The sequence below is a fragment of the Neophocaena asiaeorientalis genome, unplaced genomic scaffold (genome assembly GCF_003031525.2).
Source record: "Neophocaena asiaeorientalis asiaeorientalis breed wild unplaced genomic scaffold, Neophocaena_asiaeorientalis_V1.1 scaffold308, whole genome shotgun sequence".
In the NCBI taxonomy this organism is placed as follows: Eukaryota; Metazoa; Chordata; class Mammalia; order Artiodactyla; family Phocoenidae; genus Neophocaena; species Neophocaena asiaeorientalis.
In genome coordinates this window covers 280497-301743 of record NW_020172768.1, presented here as the reverse complement: position 1 = coordinate 301743, position 21247 = coordinate 280497, and the positions used below count along the sequence as shown (strand labels likewise).

The following is a 21247-nucleotide window of genomic DNA, read 5'->3' as shown; positions in this document are numbered from 1 at the left end:
ACATATTATTACTTCAGAAATGGGGTCTATGGCTTTTAGTAGTGTGGAACCCAGTCTGAACTGGAATTGTCCTCTCTCTGACCCAAATTCTTTCTCTATGCATCATTCCTGGTACACCTCCTCCGGGTGGGTAGTGGTAAGGGATGAAGCCTCGCATGTGGGGCAGAGGAAGCGTTTTGGAGCTCGCTCTTTCATTCCTGGGTGGGTTTTCACCTCTCCAGCCAGGAGGGCTCAGAGAGATGCCCAACCAGAAGGGAGCGGAGGCCCACGGTGCTGCCAGAGCCTCCTCTCATTTCCTTGAGCAGCAAGTGCCCCTCTGAGGGAAGGATCCCACTCTTAATGGACATTTATGAAATAATAATGACCACAGCAACGTCTGAGGACATGATAGGAGTCGAGACCACTCAGTGTAATATGAGATCGCTCTGGATCGACTGAGGACACAGTTTCTCTTTATTAAATCATCTAGGAACCACTTAAATGGAGCTGCTCATGGAATGGAATGAACTAATTACAATGGTGCCAGAGCTGTATGGAGAAGAGCACGCAGCCAGGAAAAGCACAGATGCCACAGGTACTTTACAAGGAATTTGGCGACACAATTAGGTGTGGTTTCCTCTTTTATAATTACAAACCCTTTTCACCAAATAAATATGCCTGAATCACATAGAAAAATAATGACACAATAGCCTTATAAATGAGAAAGAAACCAATACACCTCCCCAAACAGCAGGTTTAAAATGGTCTATGTGTAACCAAAATGCTTCAGGATGGTGTTCCCAATCTTGCGTGGCAATCAACGAAAGAACCAGTACATATTTCCCATTATACATACATACGTATCCTGTACAGAGTCCAAGAGTAGTTGAGCAGCTGCAAAAATTCCGATTTCTGTGTGAGTAATGGCAGCTAAATGGTGCAGTCTAAACCATTTGTAAGAACTGATGGTATATTAAGTTTTGACTATTCATCATCGTCATTTTAAGCTTACACACACTGAACAGAATAGTATATGTATTTAAAAATCAAGTGATTTCCTCTGCATTTAGAGGCGATTCTTCCCCCTTCCCTTGAATTTCTGTTACAGCTAGTCACTTCCCTAGGAAAATTCAGTATGTTGCGGTACGAAAGAGAAGCAAATCCAAAGTGAATCCTATGTTTAAACATGAAAAGCATCTGCCATCACCTAACAAAATATCCCCCCATCACCTTAGTAAAGTGAATATTAACCTAAAAGAGATCTTAAATCGCTCTCTTCCCTACCCTCCTCCGCCCGATATCATCCCTCATGGCGAGGCAGCAAGACTGGCGTCTCTGAGTTCTCACACGTGTGCAGGACTACAATTTAAATGCAAATAACCCTGCGCCTCATTATCTGAGAAGCTGGTGCAGACGGGCCAGTTGTGACGAAAGTTAAAGGAGGCTCATCTGTATTCCAACACACGCGTGACTTAGAGTAAATTCAAAAGAGCAATTCATCACTGCTTTCGAATTAGACACCCGAGCGGCAGAGTGCCTAGGTTACGAGGAATACCTCCCTTACCACCCAGGCACGCCTTTCTACAAAGGCAACGAGATAGGAACCTCTCTGCAGTTCTTCAGTCAGTCCCCAGTGACACTAGGTAATTGAAATAAGAGACTTGATTTAATACGAACACAGCTAGTTGAGTGGAAAAGATACATTTATGGTAATGCTAAGCACAACTGAATGACAATCCATAGGCATTCCAAATTCCACTGACGGGAAAATGACCACAGCAGCCTAAAATGCAAGAAAAGTATCAACAATGATTTACCAAACTGACATCACTCCAGGAGATATTTTTTATTATTTTCATTTTTTGCAAAACTGTCTTTCAAATATAAGGTTACTTTAAAAGAATTCTTTGGTTAAAGTATAATTAAAATAAAAACTAGAGACTCCCCCAAGCCTTTCAATACGGGGTGAAAAATACCCCCCCTCTTTCAGCCATCAGATGGCCATTTAATCAGCCATTCAGATTCTATGAATCTAAATGTAATGGAAAACACTGTATTCTGAACTCCTTGCTGGGGTGAGGCAATAAGCTCCCAGCTACCATTGCAGTGATGGAGTGGGAGCCTGGGAAAATGAAACCCCCAGCTTGTGCATTAAAATGTGCCAATTATTCTAGTCCACAAAGGAATAGACGTGGCATTTTAACATCACTGAAACCAAAGTCTATCTGTGAATAATACTGAGCCATTAGCGGGTTGATGTGGTACTCTTGTGCAGGCAGCAGACTGTTTTGGACTTTCAATCCCAGATTAAATCCTTTAGTTAATTTTATCTCAGTTTATTTCAGATAACTTTCAACATTAAAAAAAAAAAAATTTCCTCTCTACAGGAAACCATTTGCTCCTTCCAATCTGGCATTTCCTTCCTTTCTCCCTTGCTTCCTTGCCCCCCTCCCTCCCTTCTGCCTTCCTGCTTTCTCCTAGCCCCCCAAAACATTTAACAAGCATCAGCCTCAGTTCAAAAGAAACCAGCCTGAACTTCGAGTCGTAATAGCAATAATGGATATGAAATCACGGAATACAGCTGTCTCTTCCTTTTATTACACATAGATTCAACACAATTTCCAAAGAATTTCTCAACTGGAGTCCAAGTTTCGTTTTTTAATTAGGTAAATGTGAAAAGAGAATTTCATGAGAATTCAGGCCATCTTGCTCAACAATCTGGATAAAGCAGAGGAATGAACTCTTTGACTCAAGGTTTTCCACCCTAAATTATCCAGAAGATTATTTCAGATCTTTGCCTCCCTTTGCTCACACAGATGATGGCCTAAGGCTTTGTCCATATTGGACTAAGGACACTGGACCGTAGCCCAGCTAAACCAATCTATCAGGTCATCAAAGGCTTAAGATCATGGAGAAGGAGAGAGGGATAACCTGTTCTGAACTTTGTTCTATACGAGTACAGACCCTGTCCAGGACACACTGCTACAATTTTCAAGGAAATCGAATATGAAATGTTCGAGCCTTATTCTGAGCATTGAAAGTCCATGAAAATTTGTGGAGAATCTAATAAACATTATAGAACTGATTACAGTGGATTCACCTAATTACAGATAAAAGAATGACTGGCAGCGACACTGCATTGGCCATGCTGGGACTTTTCTCTTAAAACCTTTAATATGAGTATTTCCCCCAGTTTAAGATGAAAACTTTTATATTAATCAATCGTGTCAGCACAGAGTCATTTCTAGACCCAGAAGCTGGATCGATGTTTGTGCAATGCTGGAAGAAATCAAGATTTCTTAAAATATAAAATTCATGACGTATTTCTCTAAGTGACTTAAAAAAACTCAACAATAATCCTCTTGCAGATCAACATACATAGCCAGCATCCTTTCACTTCCTCTTCTTTTCAAGGACTATCAAATTCTAGTTTCAAATAGGAGCACAGATCTATTTTTATATCCCATATGTTTTCTCCTTTGGGTTTTGAAGCTTGTTTAATGCTACATTATATACTGATTTGTTTTACATGAATGTTCTCTTTAAATGGCTGAGATTTCATTTTGCACATATATTCTACAGAGTGAACTATACCATGCCAGACCATCGCCTGCTGCCGTCAACAGTCAGCTAGTCACACAATTAACTAGACATGGATAACTGTTTTCGCTTGACTGTCATTTGTTTTTCTTTTAAATAAACTCCCTCCTAATTCAGGAAGCAAGTGTGACGAGATACCACAGGATGTGGCTCTCCCAACTTTCCTTAAGTAGCCCTACCTACCTCTTTTAAATTACCATAGCAAAACAAACAAACAAAAACGACAGCACCAGCAGCAGTGCAGTCGTGACTGTCATCATTTAAGTTAGTTCCCTGACTTCATAATACATCTCTGGATGTAACTGATGCATTTGTGGGTGTTCTGTTGTGGTTGACATGTACTGTAAGCGTACAATGACCTGACCCTTGGTATGGTTTGTAACGACGTCCATATTGCACAAGAATGAGCTTCTTGCTGACTCAAAGGATGTATTTCACGTACATCTGAAAATGTCAACATCCTTAACCAGCTAACATGGTCTAGACTCTCGGGGCGAAGACGAGAGAATCACGGTGATTCAGAAGTCCTGTGGCTCGTTAAGCTGTGACGCGAGTAACTCCTTTGATATATCTGGCAAGTTCGTTGCTTCCCTGCTCCTACAGTCGAGTACTTCACACGTTTATCGTATCTTCCTCCTGAGTATCCAAAAGTGCTTTTGGAGAGTAAAAATGCTGTCTCCCCATTTCACAGATAGATAGAAGCAAGGGGGTAGGACAGTAGCACAAAGCTGTAGTCAGCTTTTCTCTAGAGAAAATGTGATGTGGTGGTACCAGGGTGAAGGTTAGAGTCCTCTGGCAGATGGCCTGAGCCAGCAGCACTAGTGTGTGTGTGGGTCATACTGAGGGTAGAAACTGATGGGAAACCGCATGTTTTCTAATCACCTTAAAAGAATTCTGCAGCTTGGTTTTAACTGGAACATGGAGTTAAAAAGAAAAGAAAAGCCCATCACTGGACTGGCAGCTTGGTGTCCCTCCAGCTGGATTCTCCTGCATCCTTCCTCAGAGTGGGCTGGCAGCTCTCTTTGGGAGGACCCAGGCTCCTTAGCACAGGTGGAAGGGAGGAAACATCCTCTGCTGTAGCAGGTGCCCCTGTATAGGAAGACAATTCTTGAAAGCCTTGTTAGCGAGGCAAGAGTCCAGGGAGAATGAATTTTTTTCCCCTGAATCAAGTCTTTCTCTCCTTGACATGGTCTCATCCTAAGAACATTAAAGCCTGAAAGGAAATATGCTAAATTATTCTGAGCTGTCCACTTAGGATGTGGTGTAGACTTTCCCACTGTAACTAAGTACACAAAAAGACACTTCTCCCAAAGCCTTCCTCAAGTCAAGTCTTTTCTTCTTGTTCACTCGTGTGGTTATTCTTGCAGCAGGGTCTCTCTCCAGTTGAAGCCCCCAGTTGGTCCATGGGTAAGAGGGAGGATTGGTGGGTCTGTCAGCTGCCAGATTCCAGTTTCTCCTAATTCTTCACAGGAACAAAACCCCAAGTAGGGGATCTGAAGTAAGATAGTAAAGAAAGGGAAAATAGAAAACAGGTTGAGTGCTTTAACTTTTACCTAGACGAGGGAAAACTCAAAGGAATGAATCAGGGCTTTGTAGGCAAGCATCCCCTCCAAAATATTGAAAATGAAATGGATAGAACTGATAAATTAGAAGGAAGAGTATTTACAACGCAAGAGGATTCTTCGGAAGGATTCATTAAATGGTGAGCGCTTCTAGTGCAATTATTTATACATGGTTTCTATATAGCACGGGAGGAAAAAAAGGAACTCATGTATAAAGCTAAGGTGGTAGGAGTTCATTCCTAATTGCAAGTCAAGCTGAAAACGCAGCTCAAACATTTCTGAAATTATACTTGGACAATGGGAAAGATGAACCAAGTTTTAAGAATTTGTTTTATCCTGCTTTTTCTTTCATTTTTTGGCATGTGTATCTAACACATTCAGAGCTGAAGCTGTGTGCCCTTCCTAACTTCAGTAGGCATGGCATTTCAAAACGTATTTGTGTGTGTGTCCAGAGTTGCATTTGTGAACAAGACAAAAATCTCTGCCCTCAAGCAGCTTATAGACTAATGGGAAGGACAGACACGTAAGTAAGTTTTTAAAAAAGTGAGAAAAGAATTGCCGTCGAGTTTGAACCAGGTTCTCTGGGGATAGTTACGGGAAGCATATAACTCAGCCTGGAGGGAAGTGTATGTGGGAGGGTGGCTGAAGGGAAAACCTCTTCCACAGGCATGAGAAGGAAGAATCCAGATGTGTTGGTCAGCCTGGTGGGTTTTCTGTCTCGCTGCCTTGTTCCTGGGTTTGCCTTTCAGCCCCATCATTTTGAATCACTGCTTCCTTTGGCCTATCCGCCAGGACCTCTCTTCCAGCTGAGCTGTCAGATGCTGTGTTTTGGCCCACAAACCTCCTCCGTATCCGTTCCATGGTCCCACAGGGAAACCCAGACAATGTGCTCATGGTTCTTAGCTACTTCTTAAGTTTTAGCTCTTAGAAGCTAGAAGTAGCTCAAACACATCTTTTTCTCTTACCCAAGGCCTGGTAAAGCGCCTTAAACAGAGCCCCATTCAATACATCTTGGTTGAATAAACCAATAAATGTACCTTCCCAGCTCCAAAGAACTTCGCTATCAGCCAGCACTGAACCATTCTGAAGCTCCGAGGCCCCACAGGCCCCTGAAGTGCAAGCAGGAATTACCTTTCGGACCATTTGTACAAAGTCCTTGGAGTTCTGAGGTGACAGGCCCTGAAGTTGGCAGGTACACGCTTCAAGGGAAGATGCGTGGGCCACAATCAGGATGTTATTTCCTGGGGGCAAAAAAGCAAGGACTGAAAAGACTGTTTCTATAAAGACATATGTAAGCCTTGTAATAAGTACTGAAGCCAAGTGTTCCAGGGAGAGGCAAACATTTTCGAGAAGGAGACAATTCGGCCAAAAGCAAGATTTTGAAAACGCTTTGTACTGTTAAGGCAGCCTAATGTCATTAAAAACAAAAAACAAACAAACAAAAACAACAGAAAAACCCAACAACAAACCTACTTTCAATCTTAAAGTAATTAGATTCACAGGAGGTAACAAATACATATTTTACATATTAGATATACGTGTGTATATTTTATATATACTGTATACACATATTATATAATATGTATATACATATACACATATACATACATATATATACAACATGTATCTTGCAATATATACTATACACACACACACTAGGTAGGTCCCACGCACCCTTCACACAGCCTCTCTGATGGTAGCGTCTTGCCTAAGGTATACTATCAAAACTAGGAAGTGAACACTGGTATCCCCCACATAGCCTATTCAGATTTCACCAGCTTTAGCCAAGTCTATCACATGTGGAGCTTTTGGGAACCATCACCTCAATCAAGGTACAAAACTGTTCTATGTCTACAGGGCTCTCTGCTATCACTTCTAATATATTATAGCTTTTGATGTTGCCATTGTAGAGCTGTGAGCACTTGAGACTTTCTGGTTGATAGAACATGCTGAGTTTCTTTGCAGTGGGGATGGGTGGTACCACAGGGGTGGTCATGAAGTGAGTGGCTTACAAGTGATAACTGAAAGGCGGGAACCATCCACAATACTGTTGACCAGGGCTACCCACTGTTAACTTTCTGGTGTATGTAAATCCAGCCTTTGCTCTATGAAGATAAATATTTTAACTTTTAGTGGGGGATGGGAATGTGCAGACTCTCTTGTAACCTGCCCTTTTTACTACAAATATTACAGTCCTACACATCATTAAATATTTGAGTTCAATGATTATAAAATTCAGTGGCAGACTTGAGTCGTATAGCACGCTGCTCTCGGTTGGTGGTAGTAGTGACAGTAGGTGTATTTGTGTCGGTGTGTTTGTGTGTAGGTGTCCATGCTCCTGGATCCAATTATAGGCAAAACAGTGTTATGGTAAAGAATTTCTGGAAACTGTAATAGGGAACCTCCTTCAGAGAGTGGAAGATAAATAGCTGAAATGCAGAATTCTGTAATTTCATAGAGTAACTAAGTCTGATGTATTTCCACGGAATATCTACCATTTGAGGTACTCAAGAGAATAGTACAAATTTAACATGAAAGTATCTATTAAGAGAGTCTGGAAATATTTTTCTTTCCTACTAATTAAGCAAGTTTGTCAAAGCACGTTGAACCATCTTGAATAGCCAATTAACCATGGTGGAAAAATGATCACAGATTTAACTATGGAGTCCAAAATAATACCTACCTTTACTTTTACATTCACTTATTATTTCCTTTGTTACTTGGAAACTTCTACTGATATAGGTGTCATAGGATTCTGAAACCACTAATTTGCCGACTGGAATGTGAGGTCTGCAATAGAAAAATGAACAAAGGCATCGAAAACATTTTGATCCCAAGACAAAGCAATTGACATTACTCTAAGTTTTAGTTCAAGACCTTTCTAAAGTTCCCATATTTCTGTTTATCCATTTCCCTAGAAAGGATGGAGGCACAGGGAAGGGTATTTCAACTATGTAGAAGTGGGGTCCTAATATGCAGAATGTACAGAAATAAAGGCCATGTGTGCATGGTGTCAAAGTGACCGGCTGAAAAGAAACATTCAGTTCAGGCTTCCCTTGCAGGATATCTCATAGCAGTTTGACTAATTTTACTGACAGTCAGTCCCAGGTCACATAAATAAGAGGAAGCCAAGCAGAGGTTAGATCTCTTCATCTATTTAAATCACCAGAGATTTCCCAAGCCTCTAGTAGGCTTGCACATGATAAGCAGTAAGGGTAAGTTTTACTTAATCTTTCCCCAGTTTTATTGGGATTTCACTGATGTATAACATGGTGTAAGTTTAAGGGTATATACAATGTATTGATACATTTATACATTGCAAAATGATGACCACCATAGTCTTAGCTAACACCTCCATTATGTCACATTTTCTTTTTGGTGGTGAGAACATTGAAGCTTTACTCTCTCAGCAACTTTCAAGAATATAACACAGTATTGTTAACTATAATCACGATGCTGTACATTAGATCCCCAGAATGTATTCAGCTTTTAACTGTAGGTTTGTAGCCCTTTGACTAGTCTCTCCCTATTTGCCCCTCCCCACGGTCCCATGGGTGTCCATGCTACTCTACTGTCTGTTTCTCTGAGCTTGGCTTTTTTAGATTCCACATATAAGTGATATTATGTGGAGATATCTCTCTGAGATCTTGTTTTCATTTCCTTTGGATATACCCCAGAAGTGGGATTGCTGGATCATACGGTAGTTCTATTTTTAATTTTTTGTGGACCCTCCATAGTGTTTCCGTAGTGGTTGTACCAGTTTACATTCCCACCAGCAGTGCACAAGGATCCCTTTTCTCGATAGAACTACCACATGACCCAGCAATCCCACTACTGGGCCTATACCCTGAGAAAACCATAATTCAGAAGGAGACATGTGGGCTTCCCTGGTGGTGCAGTGGTTAAGAATCCACCTGCCAATGCAGGGGACACGGGTTCGAGCCCTGGTCCAGGAAGATCCCACATGCCACGGAGCAACTAAGCCCATGCGCCACAACTACTGAGCCCGCATCTTGCAACTACTGAAGCCTGTATGCCTAGAGCCCGTGCTCTGCAACAAGCCACCGCAATGAGAAGCACGTGCACCGTAACCAAGAGTAGCCCCGCTCGCCGCAACTAGAGAAAGCCCGCGCGCAGCAACGAAGACCCAACACAGCCAAGAATAAGAAAATAAATTTTAAAAAAGATCCTGCTGTGACTTACGTCAAAGAGTGTTCTGCCTATGTTCTTCTCTAAGAGTTTTATAGTGTCCGGCCTTACATTTAGGTCTTTGATCCGTTTTGAGTTTATTTTTGTGTACAACTGACTTCTGTATGTTGATTTTATATCCTGCAACTTTGCTGAATTTGTTGATTAGTTCTGACAGTTCTAGGATTTTCTGAGTCTTTAGGACTTCCTATATATAAGATCACGTCATCTGCAAACACAGAGAGTTTCACTTCTTCTCTTCCAATTTGGATGCCTTTTATTTATCTTGCCTAATTGCTCTGGCTAGAACTTCCAGAACTATGTTGAATAGCAGTGGTGAGAGTGGCCATGCTTGTCTTGTTCCTGATCTTAGAGGAAAAGCTTTCAGCCTTTCACCATTGAGTATGATGTTAGCTGTGGGCTTGCCACAAATTGCCTTTATTATGTTTAGATATGTTCCTTCTATACCCAATCTGTTGAACAATTTTTATCATGAAGAGGATGGTGTATATTGTCAAATGCTTTTTCTGCATCTACTGAGATGATCATATAATTTTTATCATCTTTTTTTCTACTAATGTGGTGTATCACATTTACTGAGTTCTGTATGTTGCACCATCCTTGCAACCCAGGGATGAATCCCACTTGATCATGGTGTATCATCCCCTTGATGTGCTGTTGAATTTGGTTTGCTAATATCTGTTGAGAATATTGGCCTGTAGTTCCCTTTTCTTGTAGTATTCTTATCCGGCTTTGGTATCAGGGTAATGCTGGTCTCATAAAATGAAATGGGGAGTTGTAAGGATAGGTTTTTAAAGGAGATATTAGGTCCATTGGACTTGTGAGCTAACAACGCTTCACCAGCCTTTCCTTTTCTTTCTTAGTTTGAACACAGACCACATACCTGGCAGTTGGAGAAGTCCAGGGAACATAAAGATGAAGAAAACCCAATTTCTATGTTTGAGGAGCTCTCTGTGTGTGGTTGGGGTGAGTAAGCTAATGATGTAAATGATAATTATGACACGATGTACAAACGCATATAAGACGATGGTCAAAGCAGGGCCCTCCGATCCTGGTGACCCTGAATGTCTTCAATCCCAGTCACTCCTGTCTCCCACCTTCCTTTGCTATTTAGTTTTCTGGTCTATGAGGTGTTTACCTTGTTTTCGAGTACAACTGTGTCATATTTTCTTATTTTGTCTTTCACTGTTGGTATTTAGTGCATGGAGGCGCTAGCGAGTTCTCAAAGTGAATTCTCACGGCATTTGCATCAGAATACATCGCTGCTGCTGCTAAGATCTACTGAGAGGTTCCCGTGTGTCAGGCTCTGCGCAAAGCGCTCTACTTGCGTTCTTTGAACATAGCCCACCTGGCAACCCTTTTGCAAATTCTGAGTTTATGGATGACAAAACTAGGGCTTAGAAAGGCCTACGGCTGACTTGCCTTTGCTTACATCATTAGCGACTCTTAGAGCCCGGATTTGAACCTGTGTCTGAGATTAATACCTATCAAGTTATCCTTCACCCTGGATGGCTTCTGATAGTGCCCTCCTCAAAGCTGCCCTCCTGTGCACTTGGGTTTACTGTCTGGAGAGGAAGGATGCTCTTCCATCTGAAGGTAACTTGCCTTCATCTAAATAACATTCTCTCTGCAAGCATACTATTTCTCCTAGAAAACCACCTTCTGAATCTTACAACACCCTGGGTGACAGGGAGAAACATGAATTCCCCACTCGTTAGGGATGTGCCTCCTTGTTCTGGAGCAAACCCTTTCTTCCCATCCCTACTTCTCATCCAGTTCCATTACCATTTACATCACCTGGTTTCCCAGGACCCCTCCCCCAACACACACACATACACACTGTGACAAAAGGCCTCTTTGGTTCAGGGAGTCACGGCAGGGGTGAAACCACGCTATAATGTACAAGATTTGCGGAAGTGGAGAGTTGGTAGACGCCAGAATCCAGTTCCTCCTCATCAGTTCTTGCCTTGAAGTGGAACCTATGAATGGCTTCCATGTTTGAACGAGCCCTGAAGGGGATGGGACAGTCAAAGCTTTCTCACTCTTGTCGGCAGCATCCCGCTTCTGACAGGACCCCTGTACTATTCTGGGACTCAGGTGGGCCTCCAACCACCAGCTAGACCTGGCACCCAGAGCTCTGGGTACACAGGTAGTACCCTTGGGATAGTATTCTCCCGTGTATACGCTCCTCGGTCCAGACTATAGAGCAGGCTTCTGCCCCGAGTCCCACACCAAAGTTTGATTTGTTGTCTCTCTAATACTCCAGATCCATGGCTCCCCATCCCCTTTTCCCTGCCTGCCCCAGTCAGGGTCCTGTTCCGAAGCCTCACGCAGCTGGTGTGTATTTTGTTTTTTCTGTCTTGCTCCTTCCCGCCTAGCTCCCCTGGGGCTGCTTTCTACACCCAGCCCCCAGGATGGGTCTTGCTGCCCGTGGCTGACACTTGGATATTGGTCACCAGCCTAAATCCACCTTCCAGCCGCTCCTCCCTCCTGTTCAAGGCGACAGGGAGGGATCTATGAGCAGTGCTTGCTTGGCTTATAATACCCTGCCTGTCGGTTCTTGCCCCTCCGCACATCACCATGTTTCTTCAGTCAATCATTTGGGCACCACTACCTGCTTCAGAAGCCCTGCTCACTTGACAGAATGAATTTCAGAGTGAGTCTGACTCTAGGGGCTGTGCCTCTCACATGCTTGACGGGTGAATTTCACGACTGATTTATAGAATTAGAGGCTTAATCTCACCACCACCCCAAGCCCCAACACAAAGCGGTTGAACACAACTTTGATTTTTTGTAGAGGAAAAGGAAATCTGGAATATGAACCGTGTCCTGACCCCCAGGTTCCTGGCGTTCATCCTTCTGTTCGTACTACTGGTGGGGTATGTGTCTGTGTGCGCATTGAAGGGCTCAGGTAGAACGATTCTGGGGACCTGTGTAAATAGCTTGGGAAGAATTGCAGGATGCACTTAAAGGGGGATCCGAAGGCTAGCTGGCCTGGGTGGGGCTGGGTGGTAGGTGAGGAAAGTCATTTTACCAACGTTGGCAGTAACTTGTTCTCTCTCCAGGGCAGAGGGATGATGGCTGTTGGCATGGGGACAATCATTTATTGCTGCTTCCCAAGCAACAGAAAAACAGTGGCCATCGAGTAGATAGATAGGACAAAATGTGAATTATTTCAGTAGAGGATCTGACTGATTTAATCTTATTTTTGAGGAATGCTCATCCCTTTAAGGCAAGAAGTAGCATACGTTAATTAATTAATGGGGTTATCTGAGGTCTTATTTGCAGAGCCAAAACTTAGTATGGAAGAAAAGATATTCTCTCCTACCTTAGCCAGAAACTCACATTGGTTCATTTGAGGTTTGGGTAGGTATTTGAAATGAAAGGTCAAGGGATAGCACAAGGAAGAAAGTTTTGCTTATACTGGTCACTCGTTCCAAACTCTGTTTTAAGACATGCATTTAGTTCCCCACCGTGATGGTTGTGAATATCTGTCCTTCAAAGACATTTTACGAATGTCTGTCTAGAGATGTTGAGCACCTTCTCATGTGTTTACTGCCATTCATATACCATCTTCTGTAAAATATCTTGTCAAATCTTTTGGCCTTTTTTTTGGGGGGGTTTTTTTTTTTTTTTTTTTTTTAACGCTCAACCTAAAACTTTATCGCACACTGACAAGATAACCAGATGTATTTTAAACACTTAACAGGAACAACTAACAAAAATATTTAAACCAAATACAGGGGTTAGAGAGGAAAATATCATTGCTTACTAAAAATATTTAAAATAAATATTGCTGTAAAGAACACAAAAAGCATTCTTTTTATCACGTCAGTAAGAAGCCCGAGTGGATTTTTGATGGTTAATATAAGTATGTTACAATCTACAAACACTTCTTTCTAATAACAGTCTAATGGAAAAAGCAAAGGACTACTGTAAAGCAGGTTACACAGTGTTTGGCACACAGAAAATGATCAATCGAGGTTAGTTATTATTATTGTCAGAGATGTCCACTACGTGTATAACTTTTGGCAGCCCACAGAACTCTCTCACAGATGTAAGTGGCTTTGCCTCCATCCTGGGGTTATAGCAATAATGAATGAAGATAATTAAAAATGCTTTGAAAAATCGAAAGCGACAATCCAAGGCAAGACACCGTCACTTCCCTTATTTCCCAACAGGCTTCTGAACTGCTTTATCATTAGCTGGTGTGTGCTCCTGGCACGCGAAGTGGTTTTATTATTCACTGAAATCAATGTAGTAAAGTCAGAAAGCCCTAGTGCATGTGACGGGAGACATACTCCACACCGATGCCCAATACAAGGGAATGCTGGCTTTCTCCAGTTTTTTTTGTTTTTTTTTTTAAATCATAGCGTGACTTCCAGCAATATGGACAACTGGCTGTGGGCTACATCTGGTCCTTCATCTCCTTAATTAGCCTGGCCTGGTGGAGAAGAGTACTTCCACATTGGCCTCAGGAAACAGCGCTTTCAGAGGGTTACCTGTAGGTTGTATCAACACTCAGGTTGGCTGCAGCTAACTCTGATGGAGGTATCCACGCAGGTAGTGTGTTCCCAGCAACCCATTTTGTCCACTCAAATAAACCAGGCTCTACGCGGATCTTCAAGTGATTTTCTTGTTGTAAACCTTAGAGGGAAAATAAAATGAAGATGAAGGGAGTATTACTATGTTCTCAGTAGAAAAGTAAATTAGAGGCCAAATTGTTACAAAAATGCTCATAAACCTTCTATTCTCTTTCCTAGCAGATGCTATATGTAGCTTAAGGAAGTAAAATATGCAGGTTTGGACAAGAGTTTTTAATTTTTGTGTTATAAGCACGTGAGTTTATTCTGGCCCCATCACCAGGATGTATGCTGGCTTTAAATGCTATCTGATTAAAGAAAAAGTCATTATCCATATAATTTATTACAGTTCTGTGGCTACTATAATTCCTCTTTCTAAAGTAAGTTCCAAAATGTTCTTACCAAGAAACTTCAGAAATTCTTAGCGTCCACTATTTTACAAGCGCTTACGTTATATTTGCGTATCATAGAGATTGTTCATTTTCTCTACTAGAAAATCCAGTGTTGAATATTTACCAATGCCAGTGCACAAGTCCTGTGTTTTGTGATTGTGTAATTGTCCTCAGAGTGGGAACTGTCCCTGTTTAACTCTTTGTATTGCATTTAGCCCAGTTTTTCCTTGCAAATGTGATAGATAATGCGTTTGAATAATAGACGCATTCTGGCTTACTTAAGGTTAATGAACAGAAGTCTCAAACGCAGTGTAATTTCCTTGTTGACTCAGCTTTTTCTGGCTTGTTTGTTTGGCATAAGTAAACAGTCAACCCTGTTCCTTCTAGTTTTCCTTCCAGTGAAATGAGAATGGAGATTCCTGTAACACAAGCTTCCACGGATTTTAGGGTAAAAGCTGAATATCTTTATAACAATGGTACGTTTGAACTCATTCCAAGTAACTAAAGAAACAAGGGTGATTAAGATTTACAGACACCTAGGAGCACCGTTCCCTGCTGTAAAGAGGCAAACAGAGCAGAGTGGGAGGAAACAAAGAAAAAAACAAGACAAAAAAGGATCACGCTCTGTAGGCTCTAAATTACTGCCAGAGAACAATATTTTACAAGCCTCTAATTCATCGAAGAGAGCTTTACATTTTCAAGAAAAACATGATGTGTATATTCTCTTGATCTCACTTCTGCTGCCAGAGTATGATTTGGGGACTTTTGCAAAGTCATCTTCCAAAAGAAAGAATCATTGCTAAACATTTCAAATTCAAAGCTTTCAACTGGCTAATGTCCCCTGAGTAGGATAATTTGTGTCAGGTTGCCTGGAGACGGAGGGATGGGCTAGCTGACCTTTATCCAGTCTCACCTTTCAAGATGTTGTACGCAGTCTGGACACAGCGCAGGGACGGGGAGCAGTAGACGTGGTCAATGATGGTGTTACTCTCTAATAAGGCTTCACCTGCGAAGGAAACCAGAGAAGAATCCATCCGATGATTTACGAAGCCTCAACTTGACTCTCAGTGTTGGAGAGGGTGCCAGACAGACCCGGCAAACCTCTCTTTCCAGGTGGGCGCTCACATAGCGCCAGCAGTTTCAATCTCATTTTCAACAACTCTCCTGACCAGTGTTTCTGTGAAAGACCAAGGGATACAGCCTTCTTGTCTATTTTCTTTCTGTCTCTCTGGTCCTAACAAGCAGTAAAATGCCCGTTTTTCTCTCATGGATAAAGTCTAAATGCCTTAACGGGGCGGTCAAAGTCTTCCATGAACTTGTCTGTCTCCATCCCGCCAGCCTTGTCTCCCGCCCTGGTCACAGCTGATGCTCTAGAAACAAGACGGCTTGTTTTTTCTGCACTGTGGACGCTGCTTCTCATGTCTATGACTTGATGTTGATCCTCCCACTGAGATGCTGTCCCACCTTCCTACTAACTTCTACTCTATTCTCCTCTTATGTCTTCTTTTGTGCTCCCATGATACTTTGTACCTAGTTCTATTCTTGAGTAACGAGAATACTCTATATTATTTATCCACTTACAAGCTTCGCCGAGGGTGGGGATTCACGCTTAGGTCCCCAGTACCTAGCATGGTGCCTTGCACAAGGTAAGTGATCAACTGACGTGTGTTAAATGATTGAACAGCACAGGCTGCTGCTGGCTCTGTGTGGCAGGTATGGACCTAGACCTGCAAAGAACTGAGCATCTTGGAGACTGGTTGGCCTCTATATTTTCAGCCACTCCTGGGTTGCCTTCTCATCCTTGCGCTAGAAGCTGACCTGTCGGCCGCACCAAGCCTGACCTTGCCCCATCACTGGACCATCTGCCCCTTGATAGCGATCACACCTTGTTCACTTTGGCAAACCAACCCAGTGCCCTGGACCTAATGGTTACATAATAAATCCCTTTTGAATTGACGAAATATAGTACTTGTAGGAAAACCCTAGGCAGCATTCTGGCATACCCACTGGAGCCAGTCTTTGGAAGAAGTAGCCAGGAAAGGCTGTGTGATCACTCCAGGACACTTACCCACGAGTCTTGCCTGCATACATCCGAAAACAGTGATTGGAGCATCTTTCTCGTAATCTCGGAAACCGCCACTCCGCTGAGGTAAGCTATGAGGCATGTTCAGGTTAGTGCGTACGTAGCGACCTGGAAAGAGAAGTCAGGCCAAGGCGACATGAGCTTCCTATCTCCTTAGGGCTTCCACTGCTGGTCCTGCCAGCCCCTCCACTTCCATTCCTTTTTGGCCACAGAGACTGAACTGAGCTCTCTAGAAAATATTGAAGCTGACCTCCTCCTTTAGTACTGTGTCCTGGGATCCACGCTTCCATTCCGCTGACGAAAGTGACAAGAGATAGTTTTTAAGGGAAAGTAACAACCAGACACTCTAAAGCAGGTAGGATTCTCTGAGGTGCAAGCCTCCCTATCTTAAACATGCCACCCAAATGAAAATGGAACCAAAATGAGCCAGGGTGACTTACTAGAGGGAGGTCTGGTCATGGAATCAAGACACCTGTCTCTGCCTCTGACTTTGCCATGTGGCTGTGGGGCAAGACATCTGCCTTTTTTGGTCCATGGTGTCCCAGTTTATAGAATGGGGGTAAGAACACTTCTCTCTCCCCTAACACTCCAGACAATCCGGAAGGACTTACAATGTAACAGATGACAGGCATTTCATAAATGACTCCATCTAGATAAAAGTAGCTTGACTCTGCCCCCTAGAGGCCGTGATAGGTATGCCAATGCTGAACAGGCCCACCAATTACTGACCTTTGGCGTCGAAGCACTGGGATAGCCAGTACTTCCCAAAAACAACATCCATCCTCTCACCGTGCCGACACACAAAGAGGCATCTCTTCTGAGGGCCAGGCTGGCCGCTGATCCTCAGAGGCTGCAGAGAAAGAAAGGCTGTAAGTGGGGACACACACATAGACACGTCTCAGAGCTAGCTGGGTGTCAGGTGAGCTGCGCTCTAGAACAAGTTTCACTAATGTTCGAGTGGGATAAGCCCCTTAACTGCCTCGGATTTAGGTTGGCCTGTCTATAAGATGGGGGTGGTAAGCCTCATGTACTGACCTCGCAAGTTATTTCGAGGCTCAGATGAGATGCACTGCAGGTGCTTTGCAAAATAAGAAGGGCTATGAAAATGGCTTTATTGTTACTGCTGCTGCTGTTGGTAGGATTCGTATCTGGCCAATACGGAGACACGAAGACCACCTGAGTTACAGCTCACAGGCAAAACTAGCCAGGATGGAGAGACGGCCATGTAGCGGGACAGCTTCTTCCCCTAACGAGACGCTCCATCAACTTCTTCAGGGAGCGAGGACTTTTATTACCACAAATACATCTGCCGCATCTCCACCGTGTGGTGGTCCGAAGGCTACTCCGGCCAGGAGGTCCCGCTCTGCCCATTCTAATCGCAGGTTAGGCTCTGTGGTCTCGCTGCACGCAAGACGGTGTTCCCAGAAGTGGTTCGGGGAGGGTAGTTGCTACCTCTGGGTGATGAAATCGGCAAGTCTAGTCAAAGGCTTGTCCAAACGGCTCTGGTTTGTGTAACTACTGCGTGGATCCTTACAGATGTTTCTACGTTCCTTCTTTCTGATGGAGTCAGCTGTTCCCAGCTTCCTCAGGGCTGCCAGCTCCTACTGGCTTCACATTTGCCAATACAGTACATACACTTTACAAACTCCTCCATTCTGTACCCTTTCTGGCATATATCGGACATACACTGAGCGTTCACTATGTGCCAGGAACTGTGCTAAGAACCGTATCCTTATCTCCTTTAATCTTCACAATGACCTGTAAAATAGATTAGATACAGCTGACCCTTGAACAACTTGGGTTTGAACCATGCAGGTCCAACTAATACACAGATTTTTCCCCAAAAGTAAACACTACAAGAAAATCTGCCGTGTGTTGGACCTGAGGATGCAGACCCGTGGATATGTAGGAAGCAAACCGGGTAGACGGAAGGCCAGTTGTAAGTTGCAAGTGGATGTTCCACTGTACGGAGCATGGAGGGTCGGCATTCCTAACCCCCGCGTTGTTCAAGGCTCAACCGCGTTACTACTTTACAGATAACATACCGTCCTCTCTGCAGAGCAGCCTTCCTTACCAGCCTAGACCCAGAGGCTGGCAGTCATTGTCAGCACCACCCATCTGACTCTTCCAAAGCCTTAAATTTTTATATATCTTTTAGGCTCTTGTGCCCTGAGAGATAGGTAACCCTTTGGGGGCAGCAAGGGCAAGGTCTCATCCTTAGTAAAAAGGTGCTCATGAATCCTTGAGCAGAGATGAGGAGGCGGCCCTGACAGTCAACCTTACCTGGGTGGGCTGGCAGATGACGGTCAGGGGCGTCGCATCCCCCAGGCCCTGGTCCTCATACTGCCGCCTCTCCAGGATGCCATCCCCAAATGAGAGCGCGTTGGAAGGTGACGTATTTAAGATCGAGTAAGAACTGCAGAGGGAAGACAAGGAAGACGTTAACTGCTTTGGCCAGAAGTCATCAGCACTTCACCCCCGGGCTCAACGGGACTGTGGGAATGAGTAGGAAACACTCCCTGGGGCGGTGCAATGGCTGGGAAAGCCGAGCAGGGGGCATCCCATGCCTGCAGAGGAACATCTTTTTAAAAAATTGCTTATTGAAGTATAATTAACTAACAATATCGTATTAGTTTCAAGTGTACGACAGAGCGATTTGATCTTTTTATACGGAACATCCTGTTTTACACTGAAGTCTTGCAGTTAATAAATTAGTGGTAGGTGGATTTCTGGACTTGGAACAGATGCGCTCATCCCTGTGGGCGGGGATGGGGCCTGTGATTCTGTGCTTATTAGGATGCCACAGGCGTGGCTGGCACCCAAAGCATGCTGCAGAATAATGAGCTATCAATTTCGTACCATTGTCTCCAGCTCTTTTTCTGGCTCCAAGAAATAAACAATTCCTGTCGCCTTTAATCTTTTCCATGGTGATTTCCATCCGAACTGACAAATAAGAGGGAGGATTTTGACCGTCTCTACCACTTGGCCTGTGGCTCCTAATGGTCAAGGAAACCTCTGCCCATTACCCCCGACTCTACCTCCTTCAGTGTCCAAACCCCTCCCCCATCTCAATCATACCTCCAACAAGATGATTAAATACAGCATTTTTCCAGAGGAGACCATTCTCACCAGATGTGTAGAGCTTTGAGCCAAGAGCTCTCATTTCTGGATGTAACACTGTAACTACAGAAGCCCCAAAAGAGGTCTTGCTGAAAGACAGGCAGCAAATCACGCTGTGTTTAAATTATTTTGATCAGTAAGGCCTCCAAAAAGCTTTATCTAATAAACACTGCAATTCAAATATGGTTGTTAGGCAAATCCAACAGACATCACTGGGCAGCGTCAAGGGAGAGCATTTAAATTTTAGATTTCTTGCTTCTTTACAAATAGGGTAAAGTTCCATATGTATAAAAGAGCACTGAATCTAAAATAGCCATTAGCTTTATGGTTATGTTTTTAGTTTTTAATATTTTGGGGTTATTTCTAAGGAAATCTTGTGCCATTCACACAGTCTGCCAGGCTGGTTGTTTTCCTTTATTTTAAACTGAGACCCTCCCAAACATCACACAGTTAAAGAAAATTCAGTTTCACTGTGATTCATCAAAGCTTCAGCGCCTGAGATGTCTGGATATATGGAATCATCCTGACATCTTACTTGTACATGTTCCCTAATTTCTTTACTTTATTACAGCTGTGAAGACACTGCTAGAATCCCTTCTCTCTCTCCTTCAGCTCAGCCGGCAGCGAGACTGCCAGCCTCCTTCTCTTCTCAACTGTCACTGTCATCAAAGCCCCCGACTCACTGAGGCAGTTTGGGGCTGTCAGTTCCAGTAAGACAATAGTCACATTGAGTGCAGAGTAGGGAGAAAGCTGCACCTGACGCCCGGAACATCTTCTCAAGCATCGGAGAGACACTGGCACCTCCCTAGGACACATCAGGGCTGTGTGTCGGCCGAGAAGGACCGGCCAGCCTACCCCAATTTAGAAGACATGGTGGGTCTTTCACCAACTGATACATATCTGGAGGTACTCAGAACCCGGCAGGGTGCTCTAATAAGGGTGGTAGGAAAATATTTCCTTAGGAGGGACTCGGAAAACTGAGGACAGGGGAGGAAGAGTTGTGAAGGGCTGCTGACCCCAAGTCCCTACTTGTTGGTTGCTTGAATCCCCTCTGCAACTTCCCATCAAGTCGGCTGCGTCATGCTTGAGGACCCCGTGGCTCTCCCTCCCCCAGGCTACCTGTCGTTAGGGGCGAAACAAGGCTGTCTTACAGCAGCTGGGCTCTGCCTCGCTGAGTCATTTCCACTTCTGGGGTTAATTAGGAACGTGCAGTTCTTCTCTAGGATCGCTTTTGTGGAAGAGACATTTGATTTGACAAGCATGTAAGAGAGGACTAGAAAAGACAAGTTAGAAAAAGAAAATAACCATAAAGCTAATGGCGCTTGTAGATTCAGTGCTGTTTTATACACGGCCCTGATCCACATAAAGCTAAGTTCTTTACAGCAGTGTTCACACACGCCTCTACGGGAAAGGCAATTATTATCTCCATTTCATAGATTAGCAAACTGAGGCTCAGAGACGTCATGTTAGTTGGCCAAGGTCACACAGCTGGTGAGTGGGAGAGTCAGGATTTGAATCTAAGACTACTGCAGTAAAAACTCAAATTCTTAATTACAGTGTCCTAACAAACACCTAGTATACTAGTATTTCCCCCACTCTCAGCCGGGTTGGCTGTGGCAGCTGACACTGAAATTTCAGACATGGTTCCCAGGGAAGTAACATCACTAGTAATCTCTCAAAATAAAGGGAGATGACACACAGACCTCCCTGGGAACCAGG

At 43.5% G+C, this 21247-nt stretch overlaps 1 protein-coding gene across 4 annotated transcripts in view; it reads right to left on the bottom strand.

The window, feature by feature from the left end:
* The window catches only part of UBASH3B (ubiquitin associated and SH3 domain containing B), a 145052-nt gene that overhangs the window by 3703 nt on the left and 120102 nt on the right, over positions 1-21247 (bottom strand). For 2 of the 4 annotated variants that reach the window (XR_003002653.1, XR_003002654.1), the window contains exons 7-14: positions 18692-18824; positions 17138-17258; positions 16394-16516; positions 15239-15331; positions 13853-13997; positions 7825-7931; positions 6273-6382; positions 4462-5072 (exon numbers count right to left, since the gene is read on the bottom strand). Coding sequence is in view for 2 of the 4 variants with exons in the window: in XM_024740702.1 (XP_024596470.1) it covers positions 4935-5072; positions 6273-6382; positions 7825-7931; positions 13853-13997; positions 15239-15331; positions 16394-16516; positions 17138-17258; positions 18692-18824 (970 nt within the window). In the remaining 2 variants the exon portion in view is untranslated. Of the gene's footprint in view, positions 1-408; positions 5073-6272; positions 6383-7824; positions 7932-13852; positions 13998-15238; positions 15332-16393; positions 16517-17137; positions 17259-18691; positions 18825-21247 lie in introns of those variants that run through there. The other 2 variants (XM_024740702.1, XM_024740701.1) reach the window with 1 other exon arrangement.